Genomic DNA, 25,000 nt, shown 5'->3' with positions numbered 1-25,000 from the left:
CTTATACATTGGTATAGAATTACCTGGTATGTTTATGTGGACCTGATGGTCATTCTAAATAACTGGGTTTATCACCCAAGTTGTATTACCTAGCACTGCAAGTAGTAGTTCTTATTCGTGCTACTTTTGATGTGAAGAGGCAAGAAGGACACCCTGTGGCAAAATCTGGAACATTCAGTTTTGCTGCAAATGTTAGATTGATAGAAGCTTTTGCAAATGCATGTGGATATGCATTAATATTTATCCAAGCTGTCATAAATGATTTCACATCATAGTGTTGGGGAACACGGTGCTCATGGCAAAAACTTTAAAGTTTAATTATAATATATAATTTTTATGCAGAAGAGGCAAATGTCAGGACTTTTTTATTTTGATTTAAGTTCTGGTCATTTTTTAAAGTATAGCAGCTGCCTGCATTATAAAGGAGCCATACATTGTGTGGAAGGGCAAAGGGGTTAAGTGTAATTCAAAGTCAGAAAATGATATAAAACTAGAAAGTGCCATGAATATCAGAACATAATTAATAATGGAAAATAATGAAACCTAAGCAAAAGAAAAGTAAACCAGGAGTAGAAATGCTGTTATTTACAGAATGTGAAAATAATTGGAAATGCACAAAATCCTTCTGACCGCTTCAACACCTACACAAAATGAGCTGTTCTGTGTGTATGTATTTCTAAATGTTCATACATGTAAGAGTGCTATGTATATGTATGGGCTAATAATTTGGTTTTACTTTTCATTTTGGTAGGCTGCACTGGCAGAGAGCAGTTTACCATTGCTAAGTAACCCAGGACTGATAAATAACGCATCCAGTGGCTTACTGCAGGCAGTCCATGAAGATCTCAATGGTTCGCTGGATCACATTGACAGTAATGGAAATAGCAGTCCAGGCTGCTCTCCTCAGCCTCACATGTAAGTGCAGTCAGCTCTCTTTCAAGAAAAAATGCCTTAGTCTAAGACACAATATTACTCAAAAGAGTTTTGAAAGGTGGTAAGTGAAACATCTGGAGCTATATATTTGAAACTAAACATTTATATTAAAACATTTAAATAGATGAGTCTTCAGTTACTTTGTAGTGATTGCTATAAGCTTTTTTTTTGCCTTTTTTTTTTTTTTTTTTTTGTAAAACCTCATCAATTTGCTTGCAAGCTCTGAATGTAATGGGAGGCTGATCTCTGTGGTCATTTTCAGAGCCTGGTTTGTAAGGTATAGTCAGAATGTTCACACTGGAATTAGTTGTAATTTTAACTATGACTCTCCGAACCATTTATGAACTGTAGTAGAGATATTGCGCGTTTATACAAACCATAAAATGCAAAGTTTAACTGTTGCCCACAGTTTACATAGAAGCCAGTAAAGTGTAACTTTTTGCCTGTCATATAAATCAGTGTAATTACGTATTCAAGTTTAATTACTGGTGCGTCTGTATTGGCAAGGTTTATATGTTATATTTTATGCAAGACTACGATTCCTATTAATATTTAGCAGCTAACTATATCATTAATTACTCTAAATTCTTTCCCCTACCATCTTTTTAATGGAGCTGAGAGAGTGGAAGTATTAAAAATTGATGTATTGTGGATTTCAGAAATGTGTCTGAAGCTTCAGAAATGCCTGGCCTTAATCAGTGGTGTCAAACATGGCAGTTTCTTGTTTACTAAATAGTAAAACATGTATCTTGGAGGTATTGTTTCCCAGGTTATTTATATAATAATTAGCAGTGTGATATGTAAGTAGGCTTTGTTTTCAGTCTACTGTAAGATGATTTTTTAAGTGTATCTAAAATGATGTCTTTTTTTTTTAATGTTTTAAAAAGCTGATCTCATTTGCCTTTTTTAATTCCATTTTCTCTTTCACATTTTAAATATTCATTTTAATTGCTAGAGTGGGATATTTTACAGTAAGAGTAATTGAGACCAGACTCCCTTTTTTACTTATGCTCTGATGTGTTAAGAATCCATTTTGATCTGACCTTTTTTAGGAAAAATATTTTACTGATTTTTTTCTTCTTTTGTTTGGCATGTTAATATATCTGTGATCACATAGAAATGTTTATTGTCATTCATTTAATTGTTTTATTGCACATTTATTCTACTTGCCTTTGAAAATAATACACTGTGAACATTCATGTATTTTATCAGGTTCCAAACCATTACTTTTTCAAAATGGAAAAATTTGTCTTTTGGAAGTGTCTTTAGATGTATTAAATAATACAGAAGAAGTAATAAAACTTGAAGTAGAAAGAACATGAATATATGCTCTTGAGAGTAACACTACTCTAAAACAAGTAAAGTGAGCAATCAGACAAAAGTTTTTATATCCCATGCTTGATGCTATCAACCATGCAGTGGGTAGCTTGAGGCCTTTTACTTTTAGCAGTTCTCCTGAGTATGCTAATGCTCTCTTCCTGTATAAAATGCCAAGACAATAAAACTTTAAAGAGCAAACAAGAGTTAGATCATGTGTGTTAAAAACAGCTACTTTACAGAAAAGAATGACACTTGCTATTAAAGTTGTTTTGTAAGTGTTAGGCAGATCTGTTTACATATCCTATGTTCTGTCTGCCATTCTGCTGGATAAACTGTGATATCTGTGCATATGATTATGTAGATATGGCTACATTTATAGCTGTGTTTATAGCTAAAATAGTGCATATTGAAGTAATTCTTGCCTATAACAAAGGCAAATACCTTAAGTTACACCCTAACTCAAGATTGAACCTTCCTCTCTCATTTTTATGATGTCATTTGTCAAAATAGGCATTTTCAGGACTTGCTATGTTGATTCCTTTGAAACTTGTGAGGACATGTTGCTCAGTTCTTGACAGACTGAAGCAACAATATGTAAATGCCTGAGACACCACTGGAGAAACAATCTATGCACATTGATCCCTTGCAGCAAACTTAGTGCAAGAAGTCTGGGCTTCTGTGAGGCCAAGAGCCATTAGACAAAAGATGCAAGCTAGATGCCCATTCACTTGTGACATTTTTTCCTTTTCTTTGGAGGGAAAAAAAGGGAATGAATGCAATCTGCAAGGAAAGACCAGGGTAGGGAGAGGCTTGCATGAGAGGCAGAGGACCAAGGAAGAAGAGACCTCTTCCTTGCCTCCATGACCACATTGGTCAGGGACCCTCATTTTTGTTACATAATAAAATGAGAAAATAGTATAGATAAAGCAAAACAGAAGTAAAACAAGTGAGGAATATGGCAAACAATGAAGACACAATTTAAATTTTGCATTGCAAAACACATAACATAATCTCTTTTTTCTTTTTTTTTTAACTAAAAAATAGTTAATAAACTAGTCAAAAAAGAAGGATTTTACTGGCACAAGCACATACGTACTTTTAGTCTCCTGAGAAGATTCACCCAGGAAGTGTGGGTTTTTCTCCCTTAGAGAAGGGTTCTTGAGGTCTGATAATTACTACACTCACCTATAAATTTGGAGGCTCTATTTGTTAACCTCCAAGCAGATTAAACCTCCATCTCCTGATTCCCAGGAGGTGGCAGAAGCCACAACAGGAGGTATATGCTGAGCAATGTTGCCAGCCATCTTGTAGGTGACACATGCAGGAACAATGGAGCAAGGTATTAGAGAAAGAGGCAAGAAGTTGTGTGCAATTTAGAGATCAAGGCATTCAATTGGGAAGGTGCAGAGTTTGGATTCTAAACAAGCTTCTGGAGAGAGGCATTTGTTTGCTTCTAGAGAGAGGCATTTCAGCAGCAAATGCAAAACGAGTCCCAGTGACAAAGTCAAGCATCTTAGTTAGGCATTTGGTTGTTAAAATTGTACTGACTGTCATTTTATCAGATATGATAAAACCACATGATAGCATAACTGTCTTATTTTGGGATGATCATATTAATGTTTCAGCATGTTTTGTGTGTATGTGCAGAAGTCAGTGTATCCGTGGTTGAGCATTGGGACATTATTAGAGACATTGATTTCTGTTATTGTAGTGCCTGAGCTCCTGGGTGTCAGAAAGTGCGGAAATTGTTTCAGTTCTTGGATATGAACAGTCTTGGATACTTCACATCTGGTTTTGAAGAGACACAGTAGTAAGAGTAGCTAGAGTCATTAATTTACCCATCTGTGACCAGGTATCTTAGCACAGGCAGGCAAATCAACTTACTTAGAAAATAGTCTCTGTTCATTGACTAGCGAAAGACAGCAGGTCTATAACTTCAAGTAACTGTATCACACTTCAATGCTTGTTAAGTGCAGTGAGTCCATCCAGTGTATTCGGGGCACTTTAGGACCTCCAAAATTTTGGCCTCAGGTAATGAAATATAATCTCCTCCATTTTTTATGCTTTTGAATACTTAAAAATACCACAGTAAGTTGTAGGTGTTTAACCATGGCCTGGTAGCTTGGATAACACTTATATTAATAATTACATAAAGCATCTGAAATTTTATTCTGTGTGCCTCCCAGTTTCCTTTCTCCATCTGATGAAAGGTGGCAATTCCACAGTCCAGGATGAAGCATATGAGTAATGGAATCTTACGTCCTAGATTTTCTTTCTGTATTTCAGCAGTATTAAATCCAAGTTCTGTCTTTGACTGGCCTTCAAATCTGATTCCTGGTGTGTAGGCTCTGAGTGCTTCCTTGACATAAGTCTTCACTGAGAAAATGTGTTACTTATTGTGGGCATATGTGTTCTGTTCAAAATTTAAATTTCTTCTAAGATCAGTTGTCAACAATCAATATCTGGCAATTGTATTTTAAGTCAATACTTAAGACTGTTTCTTCTTTCATTATTTCAACATGGACTGCTTCTCTGAGCTTATTGTGAGTTAGAGCTGATAAGCAACAGGTTTCAAAGCAACAAACAGAACTGAAGATCTTTAATGCACAGAGATTGATTATTTATGTAAATTTAGGTGCTGTTAATCTTCCATTACAATTGTACATGGATGTAACTGTAAGTTCCGCAGTACACACCTTTGCAGTATAAATGCAGAATTCTGAACTGAAGAAAACAAATCCAAACAAGTACAGTTAAAGGTGGGTTGTGGGAAAAAAAGTTTTAGTATTCCTATAGAAACAACAGCATTGAATGAGGCATGAGGCGATGCTTAGGAACAATAATGACAGTTCATGCATTACTGAAAACACAACTTCTTTTTAACCTGTATGTAATAGCCAGCATACTGCTGAAGAGCTTTGGTGGGATTTGAAGGTCAGCTCTTTCAGAAGTAATAAATTTATATTTTTAAATGAACATCAAGATCGTAGTGAAATCAACTTTGTGCTATTACTTTTCCTGTCTCTATTATACATCCAAGAGTTCTCACTCTTGGGGATGGCAAATAAGGGATGGAAATCAAGTTCAGCTATTTTTCTGGTGTTTGTCTCTGCATTCGTACTAGACTGATTACACTTCAGTGATTATTGCAACTGGCACAGACACAGGTGTTTTAGCACCAGAATATTTAGCACATCACTAGCCCCCATGGTCATGGCAAATGCATCATGCAAAATGCCACTTTGCTTCATTGTATGATCCTGGCGGGGGGATGTAGTCTTACCATAGGAAACAATGGGGCGATTATGCCTTTCTATTAAAACTCACTGCAGCTCATTAAATAAGGAATGGAAGGAGTAAGAAAATGTGATAGGGTAAACAGATATCCCTCTGGTGAGATTTTGAGGAAGGTGCTTGTCATCATGGTTGTCTCCCTGCTCACTCTGTGAGAGTGCAGACTGACAATGCAACTAAACTCATTCCAACCAATTTACCGAAATAATCTAGTTCCTAACAGCAGATCCAGAATCCTGGAATTAATGCCATTCTGATTTTTAGAATTTTAGTTGTTGACAGTTTTTTTTTTAGAAAAGTGAAAACAAGAAATAAGATTTTAGAGTTGCTTCTCAAAAAGTGAGTTCATACATCATCTCCTATACGCGTCTTTATGTTCAGCTATTGTAGTGCTGTAGTACCTAAGACGGGAATTGTTTGAAGCCAAATGTCAAGACGCACATATATTCCATGAACTTTAAAGCTGTTTCTAGAAAATGTTATGGTAGGTTGTAATGAGAAAGGATAACTTTTGTCCAAATGAGCAAGAGTAATAGTCAACCTGAAAAAAAAAATAAAAGGGGAAAAAATCTTATGCAGTGTAGTCCTTCGTCTTCGATTTTGTGTGGAAAAAGTGAGTTCCAAGCATCTATGGTTTCAGTCACCTTTTCTTTTATTCTCCTGTTGTTCCCAACCCTTCTCCTTTACCTTTTCTCAGTCTTGCCCTGACTGGATCATTTCTCTCTGCAGTTCTATCTGCATAATCATCAAACTTGTTATTTTTTTTCAAACTTTTTTATCTTTAAATTTTATTCCCAGAGGCAAATATGATTATTCTGCTCTAAGATCATTTACTTTTGAGGTGCTTCAGTTTGAAAGCATTCCATTGTCAGGTCGTTCCCATATCTGATTATTCCAGTCCCCCACTGTTAAGCTTTCACACCACTTACAGTAGGTTACCTATCATTCCAGTTTTAATCCCTTTCATTCCCTTGTTTCTTTAACTTCATAATGTTATAATGTTCCAATCCCCTGTCTTTCCTTCTTCCTTTTTTTTTTTTGTTATCGTTTCATTGTCCCATTTCATGATCTCTTTGCATTTACCTTGGAGGCTTGTTCTGTTCTAGGGGACTGCTATGATCCAAGTCTCTTGTTCATTGTATAAGACTTGACATAGTGTATAAGAAAATAAACTCGCGAAACACATCAATTAACAGGGATGTAACAAGCATTATTAAATAGGTGAGAAGCATGTAATTGAGCAGATGAATGTGGTAGCAATTGCAGTATTTCTGGGTATCCTTGTTCATCAAAAACGTTTCACCTAATCACATGATATTTTAATGCCTGTATAATTTAATTTCACACATTTTTATTCATAAATCTAACATAAGGATGATAATGGGCAAAGAGACTTTGTGACAACAATTGACTTTTATTTTTATCCGAAAAGAGGAACAGTTAGGAAGTGGGACCTTAAAGGTTATACCTTTTGTCTGAGCATATTCCCACTGAAAGAAGTTCTATTGTGAGAATTTGCAGTGAAATAATTTTGGCTTTTGTAGAGAGCCATTTACCTGTGGACACTAATGGAAAAATTAGCAATGATGTTTTGATTAATAATATTTTTCATCATTCCCATTGAAACAACTTTTCACTTGTATATTTCTAAATATTTATATTCTCCTTTTTAAAATTTTATTTTACATTATTTTACTTTTTAGTCCATTTATCCTCTATGTTTTCTTCTGTTCATCAATTTACTTATTTTCCAGCATTGATGGTCCAGTTCTTTGTCATTTTGTCTCTAGCTTCTTAAATGTTACACGTCTTACTTTTGATCAGAAGTTGCTATTTCTTTTTAACATTATTCCAGCCCCAGTTGTTGCACTTCTAGAGTACATTCCCAATGTTCTTAACAAAAAGATCACTCCAGAGATACAGTGCTTTCAGCTGAAAAGAGTCAGATCTCCATAGCATGGCTTATAGAAGTTGCTAGGCTCCTGTGGGACTTCACAGAATCTTTTTGGAAGCTGTCTTGCTGAAAACTTTGTGGTGCTGCTATCATGAATTCTCAGTCTATGGACGAGATACTTCTGCTTTTCACATAAAAGGTCTGTATAAGAAAAGGCAGCATCCTAAGTGTTGTTGCAGGTGTTAAAAATTTGTTTGATATTGCACCACTAAATTTCTCTGCAAACTCCTAAAATTAGTTCAAAAGAGAGTCCTGTCTTTGCACAAGGCAAAAGCTGAAATGACAGTGCTGTTAAAGTGTATTTCTGCACAGACAGTAACAAATTTTATCCACTATTGATGATTGTATTTGTTTTTTAAGTAACTGTGATATTATAAGCCAAAATTTTTGAAAGTGATCTCTCTAAATACTATTTCCTAAATACATGTGTCCAAAATGTGTCTTTAAATTTACTTATCACATAAAAATTCAAATAAAAACATACAATTATATCCAACTGATAACATTTTCACCAGTAGTTTAAATTATGATCCATGAATCCAGGCATTCCTTGAAAAATGTAAGACCTTATGCTGAGAAAGTATTATTTGACTATTGCTTAATCTTTAGAATTAATAGAACACTAGAGACTTTACACATTTTAAAAGACTAAAAAATCCAATTCAGGGTTTGTTTTTTTTTTTAAGACTTTATAGAAAGACTTCATCTTGTGTGAAACCCCCCGTGTGGGTCACAGTAAAATTACTAAATCTCAAGATGGCTAAAGACAAGGTTATACCAGGTAAAGTCCATATGCAAAAGCAGAGTTCCCAATCTTCTGGTGAAGTGCAGTTGTGTCTTAAAAAAGCCTTTGATTTACATCAGTGCTGGGAATGCACATGTGTGATACAACCCTGATGTAATTTCTGTTAGGGTTCAAACTGCAAGTATTCTGGTGGTTTTCTCCAAATAAGCAGCAACATTGAAAGTGTATTTTAAATGAGCTGAATGTATCCAGTAGTTTCCCTCCTATCCCAAGATTTTACCAAGTTCATTGTTCCACTGTTGAAGCAATGCTAAGGATTTAATGATGTTGCAGAATCTTTGTATGATTTTGACTGCTCCACTGATGCTTTTTGAAGACTTTATTAAGCTTCTGATTGAGATGGATAAGGGGATATGTTTATTTGATGCTGTATTATGCTATGAAAGTAGTAGTCTGGATAATTAGGGACTTCCCCCAAAATTGATTTTTATTTCTCTTCATGTTTTTCCTCCTTCTCTTCATTCCTTGCAAATTTGGCATTATCAGACGCTGTAGCTAAAAAAAAAAAATTACCTCAGAGGTTTTATCTCCTCTTCCTTTAAGAACACAGGAGATAAGAGTCATGTTGTAGGCAACCATTTATTACAATTCCTCTCCTAAAACTATCCTAGTCCATCTCATTGTGAAACTTCATTCCTTTCATGATTATAAGCCATATTCCAATTTCCAGATTAAATATATTCCAATTTAGTTTGAATGATATGTGTTTTAGTTTACAGAGTCTTTTTTACTCTTCCTCATGTTTCACAAATGTATTCTAGAGAGCACAGTGTGAGCTTTGAATCTTTATTTTGTAGACCAAACTGACTGTTTCTGATAGAGCAGATTGTCCATTTTCTTCATGTGTCTACAAGCCATTCCATAAAAAGACTCAGTTTGGATTTGGTTATGGTGGGTAGGTATTAACAGGTTTTTTGAGGAATTCCAGATGTGCTTGTATGTGATGTGTTCCTTCTTTGTCTCTGTTCCTGTGGGGGAAAAGTGAATTTCAGCTATATTCAGCTAAACTGTTATGGTTTCTTTTAATATACACTATTATGGATGGATTGGGGGCCCTGTTGTGGGAAGTGCTGTGCAAAGGCAAAACAAAAAGGGTTGTAAAAGCCCTGCCCCAAACTCTTACAGTAGTAATTCAATTGCTTGGGTTTTGAGAAGGACCTTCAGATGCAGTTTGAATAGAAGGTGTATATTACTTACACTTCTGTCCCCCTGTAGATCAGCATCACATCATTTAGAGAAAGGTTTGACACAAAGCCAGCTGCTGTTGACTGTGCTATAGGTACAAAAAACCCAGAGGCAAACCGTGCCTGGTGGCAGTGACATATCATGAGATGAGCACCCATCAAGTAGTTTTCTGGTTTTCTGTAACTATCATACCCTCTAATTCATTGCATTATGAGAGAAATAATAATGCATTGGAGCTACCGGAAGTATATTTTAAACCACAGATGTATTTATTTTGTAGCTAGGTATATATAGATGTGTTAATGACAATTGTATTGGACTGTATCTATTTCGTTCACCAGGAATACCCTGCCCTGTGAAGCTGAAGTCTGTGTTAAGCACAGGCCAGAGTACGTGGTAAAGAGGCAGGATATGTTAATCTGGGCTCTGTGATATCTCAGATATTTCCTAATCAGCTCAGTCTGCAGGCAGACTGTGTTTGTGTTTTCTTGCAGAAATGATACAGATATAGCATATTCATCCAACATGTTGCTCTCCACATCTAAATGGTAAATCTGCAATAGTATAAAAGTGGGAGACATTATATTCATATGTTAATATGAATATTCATATCTGAACAGTTTAGGGAAATGTTCTGAAAAAATGTTAGAATGACTTGATGCAGTCTTTCTTAATACTAGAGGCTGATGACAAATATGTGCTGACAAAGGTATGTGGCTGTTGAGAGCATGCTTAACAGGAATGTTACAAGCTCTGTCTTCCACACAGTTCTTCTACTTAGTCTTTTCTGAAGACTGGGGAAAGTCTGAAAACACTAGTTTTATTGAGAAGAGAGGAACTAGGTGGGAAATGATGACAGCTGTTAGAACACAGTTCTGAGAAGATGGGAAAGAACCTGTCCATTGGGAATGGGATAAGAAATAATTGACTGGTATTTTGGCAAGAACAGTTAGGATAGACACCAGGAAAAAACACCTTTCAGAATTTAGGATAATAAAGTGCTGATAATGTGTACCAGCACAGAAAGTCTTTGTAACCACTGGTACTGGAAGCTTCTAAGAATAAATTCAAGTATTCAAAAGTGATTTAACTATAAATGGTCCTACTTTGGGGTAGGGGAAGTCAATTAAGAGACTTTATGATCTCCTGAAGTTCCTTCTAACCCTGTTTCCTTTTATCTCTATCATAAATCTTGAAAAAGTAGGGGCTTTTTCATGTATGCCACATTTTACAAAGGTAGCTGAATTGTCCATATCCATTTATTTTGTAATTTGGAACAGCATCATTGCAAAATTCTTTTAAGTACTCTTATTTTTATGATCAAATTGAAAGTTGGCCTCACAGAGCCAACATAGTGAGCATGAAATTCAGTTAATATGAGAGATGTCAGCAAGGGTAGTGCAGAAAGTCCTTAACAGGCCAGTTTGACCCAATTGTCTGTGGTGTCTGGTTCTACTTGTTAAATACTATCATCAACAAAAAAATCCACAACTGAAGAGCTGGCCTTTCTCCAGGCTTATTCTAGCAGACTAAGCTAGGCCAGTGGTCTTGGGAATCCAGAGAGATCCCAGCTGACTGGAAGCTGGTGAATGTTGTCCCAATTTCCAAGAAAGGCAAGAAGGAGGACCCTGGAAACTGCAGGCCTGTAGGTCTCAATTCAGTGTCTGGCAAAATCATGGAAGACCTTATTCTGGGAAGAATTGAGAAAAAATAAAAAAGAGAAGGACAACACAGTCATTGGTCACAGTCAGGACAGCCAGCACAGCTTCATGAGTGGGAAGGTCTGGTTGTCAAACCTGATTTCCTTCTATGACAAGATAACCCACCTATTTGATCTAGGAAGGCCAGTAAATGTGATCTTTTTGGTCTTCAGTAAAGTTTTTAACACTGTCTCTCACAGGATCCTTCTGGACAAAGTGTCCAGCACTCAGCTGGATAAACACTTTATGTGATGGGTGAGCATCTGGTTCATGGGTCAGACAGAAAGGGTTACAGGGAAAGGAGTGACATCAGACTAGTGACCTGTCACTAGTGGAGTTCCTCAGGGCTCCATCCTTGCCCCTGTGCTCTTCAAAATCCTTATGAATTACATGGATTCGGGACTGGAAGGGTACTAAGTGAGTTTGCAATGACTCTTAACTTGGAGTAGCTGTCAGCTCTCTTGAGGGAGTTGTTCCATATGATTTATCTGATCAGCTCTATGTTTCCCAAGAGTTTTATTGATGTAAAAGTTTAAAACAGAAATAGAAATTTTATATAGCATGTATTTATATTAAAATATACAAATCCTACATATAGCAGAGTCCAATTTCTCCCTCAGCTTTTCCAGGATCATTGAATAGCTTTCCAGATTTTGCATAGAGAATATTTATTGGTTCTAACCCACAAATTACACTGAGGTCCTTAATTGCTGCTGCTAAGTTTCTGTGTAACTGGTACAATTTTTAAAACTTCCCAGCCATTAGTCACTACAGAGCATGCCAGATCCACAACCTCTTGTCTTGAACTTTGTTGTTTCTGGGCTTGCTATTTTTTATGGTTCTTCAATAACCCCAAAAATATTCACACTGAAATCTCTAGTACTTTGTCGTTTTGCTTTGAAATTTTGCCTTAAAAACTTCTGTGCTCTTTCTCCCTAATACTTTTCTTTGTTTAGCATGTTAACTTTAGACGTTTGAACTAGATGCAGTTGACGGGTTGAAAGACTTTAGAGGCCTGTGCCCTAAGCTAATTTCTAGTCAAGTTTTTACTTTCTTGTGGTTCTATCACAGGGAAAATACATTTATTTAGACACCAAAGGGAGCAAGCAAATGTCAAGGATGGGAATTTTAGTAAGAGTTGCTAGAATCAGAAAATCTATGTTAATGTTATCTTCTTAGTCAGACCTTGATTCTTAAAAAAATTGATCCTGTAAGAAGGGCTAATTGTAGGTGAGCTTTAAGCTTCATTTGATATTTAAAGGAAGTGTATTCTTAATATGCCATTTTTTCAGAAAGATGTCTTTATCTGTGTTCAAAATTTAATATATTAGTGCAAATGGGGTATTCGTATTTATAGTCTTTGCCTTTTCTTTCCAAGTCTAAAAATAATACTAATAATAATTTTAAAAGAGAACCCCAAACAATAGACAAAACACCAAGACCTGCTCAATTTAATTATAAGTTTCATAAGATAAAAAAATCCTCTGTATGTTTTCACTGCCCGTTTTTAATCAATGAAATAATTTACTTTGTTAAAGGAAAATTACATTGTCAAATCAAATTGGTCAATTTATACTCTAAAAGCTTTTCTATACAGTGCTATTTTTTTTTGTAGTAAGCTAAAAGAAAGAACAGAACATGTTTGATTGTTGAGGATTTTTTAAAATTATTTTCAACATTTTTTCCACTCAGACTCCTTATTATAAAGTTGAAATTCTTGAAAAACTTGTTTTGCATATTTTCCTTTTAATTTTGGTATGCCACCAATGGCCATTTTCAAACTTTCCTTCAAAAAGAAACTTTGTGTTTTAACTGTTCCTAATTTCAAGAGAACCAGTTGATAACTGTATGTGCTTGGGCTGACCCAAATGGATAGGTCAGGGAGCACCAAGCATGAACTCCAGGCTCTTCAGGATCAAATGTTTTTGTATATTTGTAGTTAAGGAGATAAGTCATCCCTGAGTTGGGAAGTACATATGCTATAGAAAGGAAAAACGAGAGGTTTGCTCCTAATGTCCATGAATTAATGGCTAGCTGACTTCTGCAGTGTGAAGGTCAATATGTGTTAAAACATTTTTCCTTTAGATTAATGATAGATGGCATCTTGGAATTACTGAATACTTAATATTTTTAATAGGATTTAAATATATAATAATTTTGAAAATCAGAGCACATTAACTGTCTAACATACTGAGGATTTTAGAAACTTCTCTTTTGCAGTTGCATTATGCCCTTTTATTTTTATAATAAATTAGTAGTGTGATAACTATAAGGATAAAATTATTATAAATCTGCCATAATAAATTAAATAAATATTAAACCGTTAAGTTTAAGGCAAAGGTGAATGTGTCCTTTTTTCCATGTTTCCATATTTTTAGTACCTCACTATTACTCATATCTCCTGGCCTCTACTCTTATGTTGATTTCAGAGGCAGCTAAATTAAATTGATTCAAAGTTTTCTCCCACAGCTATTTTTTCCATGCCATAGGTCACTTATGTTGCTCTTTCCTGGATTCTTCTGTACGGTTTTTGGGATGAGTGAGTAATAGCTAAAGGGTAGTCAGGTACATTGATTATAGAAGTTGAAGTGAGGGCCTACTTACAAATACATAAATATTTTTTATATAGCTATTGTCATTATTCTCTCCTAGTTAGTCTAACATACTGGGTTTGATTCCTCAAGCAGAAGCACCATTGAAAGATTCATAATATATTTCCCAAGTAGTTATAGTAGATGGACGTATATGAGTAGTTTATTTTCTTTCTTTTGTTTGTCAGCAGTAAAATGATTTTGCCATGAATTGTCAGCTTTGGGGTTTTTTTCACAGTTAACTTCACATATAACTAATCTATATATATATATATATATATATGATGTTGTTATCTCTGTTTAAATCTTCAAGGCTATTCATAATTCTTTTCAAAATAGAAATCAAATGTAGGATACTTGAGACTTGTTGCTAAACTACCTCTTTGTTGTGATATAATCTTTTGTTCTTCATTGAATTACTTTTATTACTGACAAATCTTTGTGTCTACTTTTAGTATGAGTTGGATTTTTGGAAGTTTCTCACAGGAATTTGCGAATTTAAATACACCCATCTGCTCCCCTTGTTTACTGCAGCATTATTCTTGGAAGGCTCATAGAGCAAGTAAAATTACTGGTCTTACATATACTTGTTATTCCACCTCGTTCATCTGGTAGAAAAATGTGTGTTTCACATTTGGTTATTCCCCCTTCTCCCCAAGCGTTCTGCCCAAGATGCATTACATATTTTACTTACATCTTCTGTGAATAAACTTCAGAAGCGAAATAATGGCCTTAATGAAGTCAAGGGGAATTTTCCCATTGACTTAAATGAGATCTGGAGTTCATCCAAGGAAACTCTTTGTCTTTATGTCTTTGGCTTTCCCTCATTTCTTATTCTGCTTTCAGTCACTCCAAATCATTCCTAATCTCCTTCTGATATTTCTTGTAACTTCTTACAGTCCCATTTCTCAATTTCAGTTTCTCAAAATATTTTTATCTTTGTTTTCCCTTTTGTTTTTCTTTTTTCTAAATAAGACAAGGAGCTCTCCCAGATCTGAAATGTTTTTATTTGGTCTTTGAAACTTCTTACACTCTTACTACTATATAACATTAACAAAATCACTAATGTTGAAATCCAGAACAGTTTTATCCGTGCAAATACAAGAAAGAAATATTTCCTCATTTATTCTCTCTATTTATGTCAAGACTAATTGGATATGCCCTGTTAACCAATAAGTTAGTAAGCTTTTTTTAAAGGCTTGTGTTTTATTTTTCCTGCTAATATAGGTGTAATGTCTTAATATTTTCTGCTATCTATATTCCCCTAACCCCAAAAGGTATAGCTAAAATCACCCTTTTTTTTTCTTTTTTTTCTTTTTCCTTTTTCTTCATTAAAGAGCCCTCTTAGTACGTCCTTTCCAGACACCCTATGTAGCTTGTGGCATATTCTTCTCTTTAAGATAGCACTATATTTTCTCTTAGTTCAGATTTTTAGGTAATAATGAGTATCTTCATGCTGTTCCGTTCCCCTCTGATATTAGACATACATAGGCACTCATATACAGAGTAGCTTTCCTCTGCTATTTTCGTGCTAGATCTTCACATCCAGTTATTACTCGTTCTTGACTGTTACTCTAGTCTTACATTTGCAATACCTGGGTATTCTCTGATTTCTCCTGGAATGCTGAATATGCTGGCACCCATCCTGTTTACATCTTATAGGATGCAGGATCGATGTCTTTCTCATTAGGTTTGCACATGGTATCAAATTAGGGGAACAGTCAATATGCATAAAGGTAAGATGCCCATTCAGAGGACCTGTATGGGCTGAAGGACTTGGCCAAGAGAAGCTTTTTGAAATGCCATGCTTTGCACCGAGGAAGGAAAATCCCCATCTGAATCCAGTTTTGGCACCTCAAATTTAAGAATTACAGCAGTAAACTGGGGTGAGTTCAGCAAAAGTCTGCACACAAGGTCAGAAGAAGAAGCAGCTGCCTTCTGGGGAGAGTCAGAGAGAGCTGAACTAGATCAGCCTGGAGAAGAGGGGGCTTTGAGGAGACCTGACTCTCAGTACCTACAGGAAGATAAGCAAGAAGATGGAAACAGGCTCTTTATTTTGGTGATAGAATGAGAGACAGAGGGCATAAGTTAAAATGAATGTTTCAGAGTGGACATAAAGAAATATGGATATGTGTCCTCTTTCTTCATGAGGACAGTGAAGCAGTGGATGGGGCTGTTGACTAGCAAGTTGTATAGTCCATATCCTCTAAGGTTTTCCAAACCTGACCAGATAAAATTCCAAGCCATCTGTTGTGACCGTCTAGCTGTGCCTTCTTTAGGCAGTGGGTTCACCTAGAGGTACTCTGGAGCCCTTAAACTGCATTATCCAGTGATCCTAGCATGAGTTTTCTTTAAAACAACCACTGAGAAAGTGGGCAGAAGCAACGTAGCAATTTTAGCAATGAGGCGTAAGGAGAAAGATGCTCTGGGTTTTGTTTCACAGATACCAGTGAAGTCTTACCAGGTGCTCACAGAAGGGATGGATTTTAGATGCAACAATAACTGAGTTTACATCTTTTTTAATTTTTTAAAAAAAGAAAAGTTGTGCTTGCAAGACCAGTTTTATGCAATCAGTAATTATGCGGTTTGTGATTATTATTTTTCTTTACCCCTGCTCCAAGGGACTTACCTCCCTTTTATTCTAGTGTAGTTGATGGGAGGGCATGAAGAGCAGTAGCTGCTTCTACACTGACTGCTAAAGTTTTATCAACAGATACTATAAATAGGAAAGTCTAGTTTAGAGGTTGTAAAAGCAATAATTGACTTACACAAATTCATTCATTCTTGCGCCTACCTTGCTTGATGTGCCAGAGGCACTTTGTGACTATTGATCATTAATTCCATCTTATGCCATCTCCTCTAGCAATGAACTAAAGACAAACTTTAGTGGCCTAATTAACTATTCCTGTGAACTTTTATTTCCTGTCAGCATCTGCAGCAGGGCCTGCCGGTTAGGACTGTTTGTTGTCTCTGTTTTCCATTGCCAAGTCAATGCATCTCCCAACTCCACCATGGTAGACTTGAAATCCTTGGTGATGGATAAAATGATAAATATCAAAATATGTATATTTTAAAGGTATATTTAGAGCTTCAGTGTTGCATTTCAGAAAATAAAAGGATGTTACTTCCATTTTTTTTTCAAAATGGCTCTTGAGGGCCCAGGGTGCAAGGGTGTTAATTTGAAAGTAGAAGGTTGATAAAGCATATCCATAAACACCCCCAGTGAAGAGCAGTGCTTCTATAGGATTAGAATTATATTTCTGATCTTCTTCCACCAGGATATTGTAGCTTCCCTCTCTCCTTAGTGAAATGAGGTAGCACACCCTCAACTTCCCGTGGAGGGTATGTGACAACAGGACCTTCCTCCCTTTCTTGTTTAAAGCCAGAGATTTGCATATAGGCATTATTTTATCTAGAAATAATGCCACTTCTTCATCATTTCAGTATATGTGATAAATACGTGTGGGAAGTGTTCTTCAAGGAGGAATAATAATGGATTCTGTGACAGTTGTAGCATATTTAATTACTCGTCTAATACTTTCTTCCTTTCTCAATATTTGGATTAGTATCTCCCTATGTGTCTCTACACATTCACATCAATAAACAGTTCATTTCTACTTAGAAAAAATAATAAACTGTTTATAATAGCATAAAATTGTAGAAAGACAGAGTAAGAATTAGATAACATGAAAATATTATAGGATTTGAGGATTTGTCCCCATTTATCTAGAAAGTATAAATATAAAAATTTTAAATCTGAAATAGTGGAACGGAAAAGAAAGCTTTTCTTTCAATATTGCCATGGGATATCCTACAGATGTATAGCTATATTGGCAAGATAGGTCTTCCTAAAGATATAGTAGGAATTAGGAGAGAGACAGCAAAGAAGTTGTACATAATATATTTCATCATGTTAATCTTGGAAAATGCTTAATGCAAAGAAGTCTTTAGAAAGCAAAAATGATTCAGATAAAAATAAATATTTTAAACCTTTTTCACATATGAAAATATGAAACCATACACAAATTATTAGATTGGCCACAGAATTATTTGAGCATAGTAACTCACCTTGTTGGCTTGGACACAAATATTTTCAAATTTCCACAATTTGAAGAATTCTGTAGCTGTGGATCTTCTCCCAACATTTACTGGAACACTTTGTATAGCTGAATAAAAATTGCACTTGTAGTGCAGGGTGCCCACAACATAAAGAATTGAGGGCAATTGTTGGTAATAAGCAAAAACATAAATAAAAAATGCAGGTGTCTGATATTAAAAGTTACACTGGAAATGTGAAGTTCTGTAAAAGCATTCTGTTTCTTTCTTTTCATTACTGAAGCACAGTAATTGTGAATAGTGATAGTGAACAGATAGTACAGTTGAAGGAATATCTGCAGACTAACCAATTGGTTTTGAAGATGTAATGTTTGTGGGCTTAAGGCTGTCTACAGAATTGTGAGGAAGAATGGATCAAATGGAACATCAGCTGGTTTGGGAAATAGTTAAAGTTGCTTGAGAGCTACCCAATTATTTAGTTTATTTTTTTTAACTCTTAAGGAACTCTATTTGTTTAATGGACAAACATAAACTCAAAGAAAATCAATGTAGTTTGCCATGACACATATGGCTTAGAAATTTTTCAGTCCCAAAGATTCCCCTGGGAAAATTTTCTTCATCTAAGTTTTAGAAAATTCATCGTCTTTATACACTTCTATATGAAGTCACTTGGAAAGCTAGTGAGTCAATAGTATCAAAATTAAAGTCTCACACAAAATAAGCTTGGGAGGGACTTCAAGACATGATGTAATTTATTGCCCTTTGTGCCATTGAATACCAAAGTAAAAAACTCCCTAGTGTTACTAGGTGCCTAAGTCTCCATAGCAATACAAAATACTTTCAGCTGCAACCCAGCAAAAAGATTATCCTTTCATGATTTTAGACTGATTATTGCAACCCCTGAGTGGAATAAAAAGGCACCAAAAGAGCTTAAAAGAATTACATGACTTGTTGCAAATCATATTCTGGGCTACAAAGCTCACAGTAAGCACATTGACCTAGGCAGCTTCTCTCTCTCAACATCTACCACCACTTCAATACAAAGCCAAAAGCAAAGTATTTTCCCTGCCAGTCATTACATTGATTTAACTGCCTAAATCTCTCTGTCATGATGTCCCACAGCACTTTTTCTTAAATTATTTTAGCAGAACATTAAAGATTCTTGGTGGATATGGGCAACAATATTTAGACAACCCAGATCTGAACTGTGGAGTTTGTTCACTGGGAATCCTAGAGGGGTTGAGTCCTGGAATTTTCCTGGCAGCTTTCAGAATTAATCACTGGACTTCTTGTCTTTTTTTTTCTTTTTCACATACACAAATGAAAAACGAACTAATGAACTAATTCTTTTTTTTTTTCCCTTCTATAGAATTGCATGAAAGATATACAGGGCAACTTAAATTCTTAAATCTCTTGTTTGGAAGAAGAAAAGGATTACTGTAGTAACACAATGCTGGTGGTTATAAAAGGCATTGTCTGCCTTTATATGTTTTCCAAAGAATAATTGAATCTTTTATTCAAAGCTTAGAATGAGTCCTATTTTACTAAAAAAATCTGAAAATTGTTGTAATTATTTATATTTCCTTGTCCTGAATTCCCACTGCAGTTTTGCTTTATTTGGTATCCCCTTATGTTAAAGTTGATGTGAAGTGCATCCACTGTAGAAAATGTGCTATTCATACTTGAGAATATTGTATCAAGTATATTTTCTCCTTGTTGACACCAGCTCAACTCAATTTAATTAAGAAATCATGTACTTGGTTATACGATCTGGTTGTTTTATTGTCCGCAACAGCACACGTTCTGATGTTTAGAAGTTGAAAGTAACACTTGTTTTGTTGCTGTTGTCTAGATTTTAGCAGGGTCTTCATAACTGTCATACTAAACACATTTTCCCTAAGTAGGATCAGTCTTATCTTCTGCAAAATTCAGAAGACAAGTTCACCTTGTATCAGATGAGTTATTGCAGACTTTGAGAATTTGGCTTCATCCCTAAATATGTGAAAGTTACTTTACACATTCCTTCCTAGTAGTTATTTATTCCTCGGCTGCCTGTCCTGCTATCTTTCTTTTTCCTCTGAAAACACAAAGCTCTTCTCCAAAAGCCTACCAGTCTTCATAAGGCCTTTGTAAATGTCCAGCAACTGTTACCTGTCTCCTAGCAGTAATTCCAGTTAAATGTTAGAAATGGTGATTTCTTTAAGGATACAGTATGCAGTTGTAATTTGCCATTTGCCAGTTAGTTGCAAGGAGTGGGAGAAAAACCTTCATGTGAAGCTGTAAAGCATGCAGAACAATGAATGAATGTTTGAGGCAGCCACAGAGAAAGAGGAACTTCATATTCTGCAATCTGTGAGCAAAGAAAAAGCAATGTATTGAGATGAGTAGGCAGGTCTGGAAGATATTAGAATCCTTCTTTTGTATTAAAAACATCTCTCACAGAGAGTATTATTTTGAAAGTGCCGGGGTACAGGAAAAGTCTTCTTTATAATTGTAGATCCATCAATTGTAAAGAAGGAAATGAGGATGTTCATTTGTTTATATCTTTACCAAAAAGTTCTTTGTATTAATTTAGCCTATTTTTTGTTGCTGCTGCTGCATTTATCTCCTTGCTTTCTGTTTGTGACCTTGCATTGTCACCCTGAGCTCAGGCAGAGGTGTGTTTTGCCAGCACTTCTTCAAAGGAGACAGGCATTTTGATGTGGACATTTGGACATGGTGTCACACTTGTACTTGCTAAGAGATGTCTCCATCATCCCTTTATTATCCCAAAGAGTTAGCAGGGACTTAACATACTTCTCACAGATGTGTACCTAACTCCAAGGATGATTTAGGAAAGGCCCAAAAAGATGGGGCCTTTCCTCTAGGCCTCCCCCAAAACCTGTTTCAGTGCTTCACTGTCTATACTAATTTTTAACTCTAGCATCTGACCAGTTGCTCTTTCTATAGCCTAAGACCTCCATTTTTCAGTCTTTCATCATGTAACAGGTTTTTTTTCCTAATTCTCTACCAGGGTTTTCTCAAGTTGTTGACATCTATGAAATGAATAACAATGTTCTTCATTCTATCTTCATTGTCATTAATAAAAAGTATTGACTAGTTCTGAATATGATTGGTTCATCAAGAAATGATGCTAAACTTTCCCAAAATACAGATTCCAATTATATAGTAGATCAGAAAGTTTTGATCACAAATCCAAAATCACTAAGCTATGGGTTTTAGAATTTAAGTAGCATACATATCAAGAAGAAGTCATGGAATACAGAAATATTTATTAAGAATTTATGTTTAAATACTGAGCAGTTCACATGGGAATTTGTTCTTAGCACAATACTCCTATTGTGCAACAAAATAGTAGTGCAAAATTTTGCAAATAATCACATTTAAATGTATTTCTGTCTGTATATACACAAATCTTCAAATCTTCTTTTGCCTATGGAAAAGAAAAAGAAAAGCTTTTTGGTTTTCATATGTATCTTGTATAGTTGCTTCCTTAGAACGTATATAAAATACATCTCTAACCAAAGTTCATGCTTGAACTTTGCCTTTCAACCTTTGATTTTGAAAAACAAACTCTAGAGTTGAGAGAAATGTTTGTTTCATGAGCCAATGTGTTATTCCTTGTATTTACTCTTCCAGAAAGAGATGCTTGTAAGGGAGTGTTTCCTAAAGCTTAGAAAGCTTTCTTAAGCTTCTGGCAGAGCAGCCTATGAAATTTATTTCTGTGTGGATGTCTGAACTGCTTGATTTTTAGTCCTTATTTGCTGTTAATCTGTAAGAAAGCATAGTTGAAAAAAATAAAATTTTTTATTCATGATTAGTCCTTTAAAATATTAATCCTTCCACAGATTAGTCATCAAATTAATCTTTGAACTGTCCTTGCAAAAATGTGGTCCTCAATACTAAAAAATTACAGTACAAGAGGAACTAATATCTTAATGTGTAGTGAATTTTTAATGGCTATTTCTTGTTATCCTGTCTGTTTATACAGTGGCTGCACTCCAACCACTGAAGTGCAATAAAGCAACCTGGACACCGCCCTTAAAGGAATTGAATGCATTTGAGGAAAAATGCTGTAGTTTGAACTTCTTAAGCATGGAAACAAAAGCATAGCAATGAATCATAGAATGGTTTGGAATGGAAGGGACATTTAAAGATCATGTACTCTGCCCTCCCTGCCATGGACAGAGATATCCTTCATTGAATTGATGAAAGCCCCATACAACCTGATTTTGAACTTTCAGGGATGGGCATCCACAACTTCTCTGGGAAATCTGTTTCAATGTCTCACCATCCTCATGTAAAATATTTTTTCCTTATATCTGATGTAAACCTACCCTCTTCAGGTTTACAAATGTTGCCCCTTTTTCTGTCACTACAGGCCTTGGTAGAAAGTTCCAATCTTTTTTATACATCCCCTTAAATATTGAAAGGTCTCCTGGAGCTTTCTTCTCTCCAGGCTGAACAACCCCAACTCTCTCAACCTTTCTTCATAGGAGAGGTGTCCTACTCCTCTGATTATTTTTGTGGCCCTTCTCTGCACCTGCTCTAACAGGTCCATGTCTGTCTTGTACAGGGGACCCTTCCAGGTGGGACCTCATGAGAGCAGAGTACAGAGTGGGGTGGGGAGGCAGATCACTTCTCTAAACTGCTGAGCACGCTAATTTTTATGCAGCCCAGGATACAATTGACTTTCAGGGTGGCAAGTGCCCATTTCCAGCTCATGTCCATTTTTCATCCACTCCTATCCGCAGGTCAATCTATGAGGATAGCCCTAGGGCTGCTCTCAAATCCTTTAGCCTCCAATCTGTTTTGTATTGGGGATTGCTGTGACCTGGGTGCAGGATCTCATGCTTGGTTTTAGTGAACTTCTAAGGTTCATGTGGGCCCACTCCTCAAACCCATCAAGGTGCTCCTGGATAATATCCCTTCTCTCCACCAAATTAGCCACCCCTCAGCTTGGTGTTACTGGCAGACTTGCTGAGGGTGCACTCAACAAATCCCACTGGGTGTCACAGGTGAAGATAGTAAATAGTGTTGGTCCAAGTATGGACAACTGAAAAACTCCAACAATGAGGTAATATAGTAAGTATAACAGTGCACAAAATGCAATCCCTTCGGAGCATCAAAGGAAAAAAATTATTGCGATGGTAGTGTTACAGCAACTGGAGAAAATTATTATGGCACCATAGCATGATTAAAAATCACTGAAGACTTGCATCAAAAACTTTTGTCACTAACAGTCCTGAAGAAAATATCTGAAATTTGAAGCTTAATGGAGTTCAGAACTTCTCTTCAACACTTACAAATGTTTGAGAAAAGATACTAAGTGAAAAACAAATCTCATGAAAGGACCTTAAATCTCAAGGCACATAATTACTTGTATTGCCTTAAAAAGGGATGAATTGTTTTTCTCCCTCTTTCAGAAGACATTGTTCAAACGTTTTTCAGCGATAAAAGTAATTTCTAAATGACCTCACATTCCTTGGCAACACAGCTACCACACAAATAAGAACAAATATAGTTAAATTCAGATGGAGACTGAAGCACCTTGTTGCCTGTGGGTCCTAATCGTTGTTTTCAAATTCAGTAAGTTCTGCACCACAGTAGATACTACATGACCTCAGATCACCCTGTGGTGCTTTCAAACCTCAGGCGTCTGCTAGAAACACAGCAGAGAGACATAGGAGATTAGGTTCAATTTCTTTTTTAATCGTTACAGCAGGGTTAACTTTGCAAGAAGAATCAGGCAGTATGTCTTGGGGTTTATTATTTTATCAATTACTGTGTAGTGGCATGTTGGATACAAACCCAGATAGTAATCCAGTAATCCTTGGATAGTACACTCTGTATAGTATACTAGCTGTAAGGAAGCCATGTGTTGGACCTGACAGCTCAATACTTGTTTAGTATATTCTGTGTACTGTATTAATGAAGAACAATCTAAATGTGCAGTGAGACTAGTCATGTTGTGCCATATTTCATTTTGTAAATTAAGATCTTCATTTATCTCTTGCAACAAAAACAAAAAAACCCTTTTGTTTTTGTATCTATTTGTAAGGTTGTTTTGTTTTTAGTTTAATTAAAGCTGTTCTGCTTTAATTCAAGGTGAATTGCAATGCTTAGAAAAAAACAGCACAGGAATAAAGGTGCTAATAAGTTATTGAATAGAATAGTTATGTTTTGTCCAGAATTTAAAGATAGCTGATCCATACTTTGCCTGCCTAAGTAAAAATCAAATGCTCTTAGCACATCCTGTAGATATCATATGCAGAATTTGATCCAGATGGGTTCATTCCTTTTTTTGTTTTTAACCCATACATCTGTGAATGCGTATACACAGATGTTCTTTTAAAACTGATGAAATACATATTAAAACTTCAGAAGCTTGTCGTACTAACCTTTACAAAATTCCTTAGCCAGCAAGGAAGTATGTCTGATACTGTTATTAATTCCTAATATATACTGTTTGCACATTTAAAACCCAATTCTCTTTTCCAAATTATTAGGCTTTTTTAAGGCAGCAGTTGTAAATACATTATCATTTCTAATGGCAGTTCATTGCCTGGGTTTTCAAACCATAACACTGCTTGGCCTGTAGTACTGTACACATAGTGCACATTGTATCCCTGTACAAGAAATACATTTAAGCACATGTTTTATTGTGAAACCCGAGAGTAATACTGCTGAGTTTAACCCAGGCTGGAGCTGCACTAAATCGGCTGGATTAGAGTTGGAGTACTAAGCAGCTTGCATTTTGAAATTTCATCTCATTTCATCATGAGTTTTCAAGTGTCAGTTGTAGTGGGATGTTTATATAAAATTCCAGTTCACCACAGTGTTCACATGCCATTCTTAAGTTCTTGCCCATCAGCAAACACAGTTGTGTATCAGTTGTGCTGCTTTCTTGTCAGGGTTTTAAAAGTGGAAAATAAGTTTTTCTCACTGACAGAATTCTGAAAAACAACTAAACTGTCAGTGATTCCTCTTATAAGCACAGAGCTTCTCTTTTAAGTACATATACAATCTTTATAATTGCTAAAACATGAACTAAGTCTAGCAGAACATAGTTCATTATGCTGTGTCAAGTGCAATATGCATTTCTGTGGTTTGGTAAGGTATTGGATTTTTATTGACCTGTGATTAAGATAACAGATTTTTT

The 25,000-nt window shown here is 35.7% G+C and overlaps 1 protein-coding gene across 1 annotated transcript in view; it reads left to right on the top strand.

The window, feature by feature from the left end:
- FOXP2 (forkhead box P2) overlaps window positions 1-25,000 on the top strand; it is a 405,297-nt gene that overhangs the window by 373,522 nt on the left and 6,775 nt on the right. The window contains exon 19 of the mRNA XM_036400898.2: window positions 752-915. Coding sequence (XP_036256791.1) covers window positions 752-915 — 164 coding nt within the window. The remainder of the gene's footprint in view (window positions 1-751; window positions 916-25,000) is intronic.

This window comes from Molothrus ater, chromosome 5 (genome assembly GCF_012460135.2).
Source record: "Molothrus ater isolate BHLD 08-10-18 breed brown headed cowbird chromosome 5, BPBGC_Mater_1.1, whole genome shotgun sequence".
Classification (NCBI taxonomy): domain Eukaryota; kingdom Metazoa; phylum Chordata; class Aves; order Passeriformes; family Icteridae; genus Molothrus; species Molothrus ater.
The sequence above is the reverse complement of the archived record's forward strand: the minus strand, read 5'-3'. Positions and strand labels throughout refer to the sequence as shown.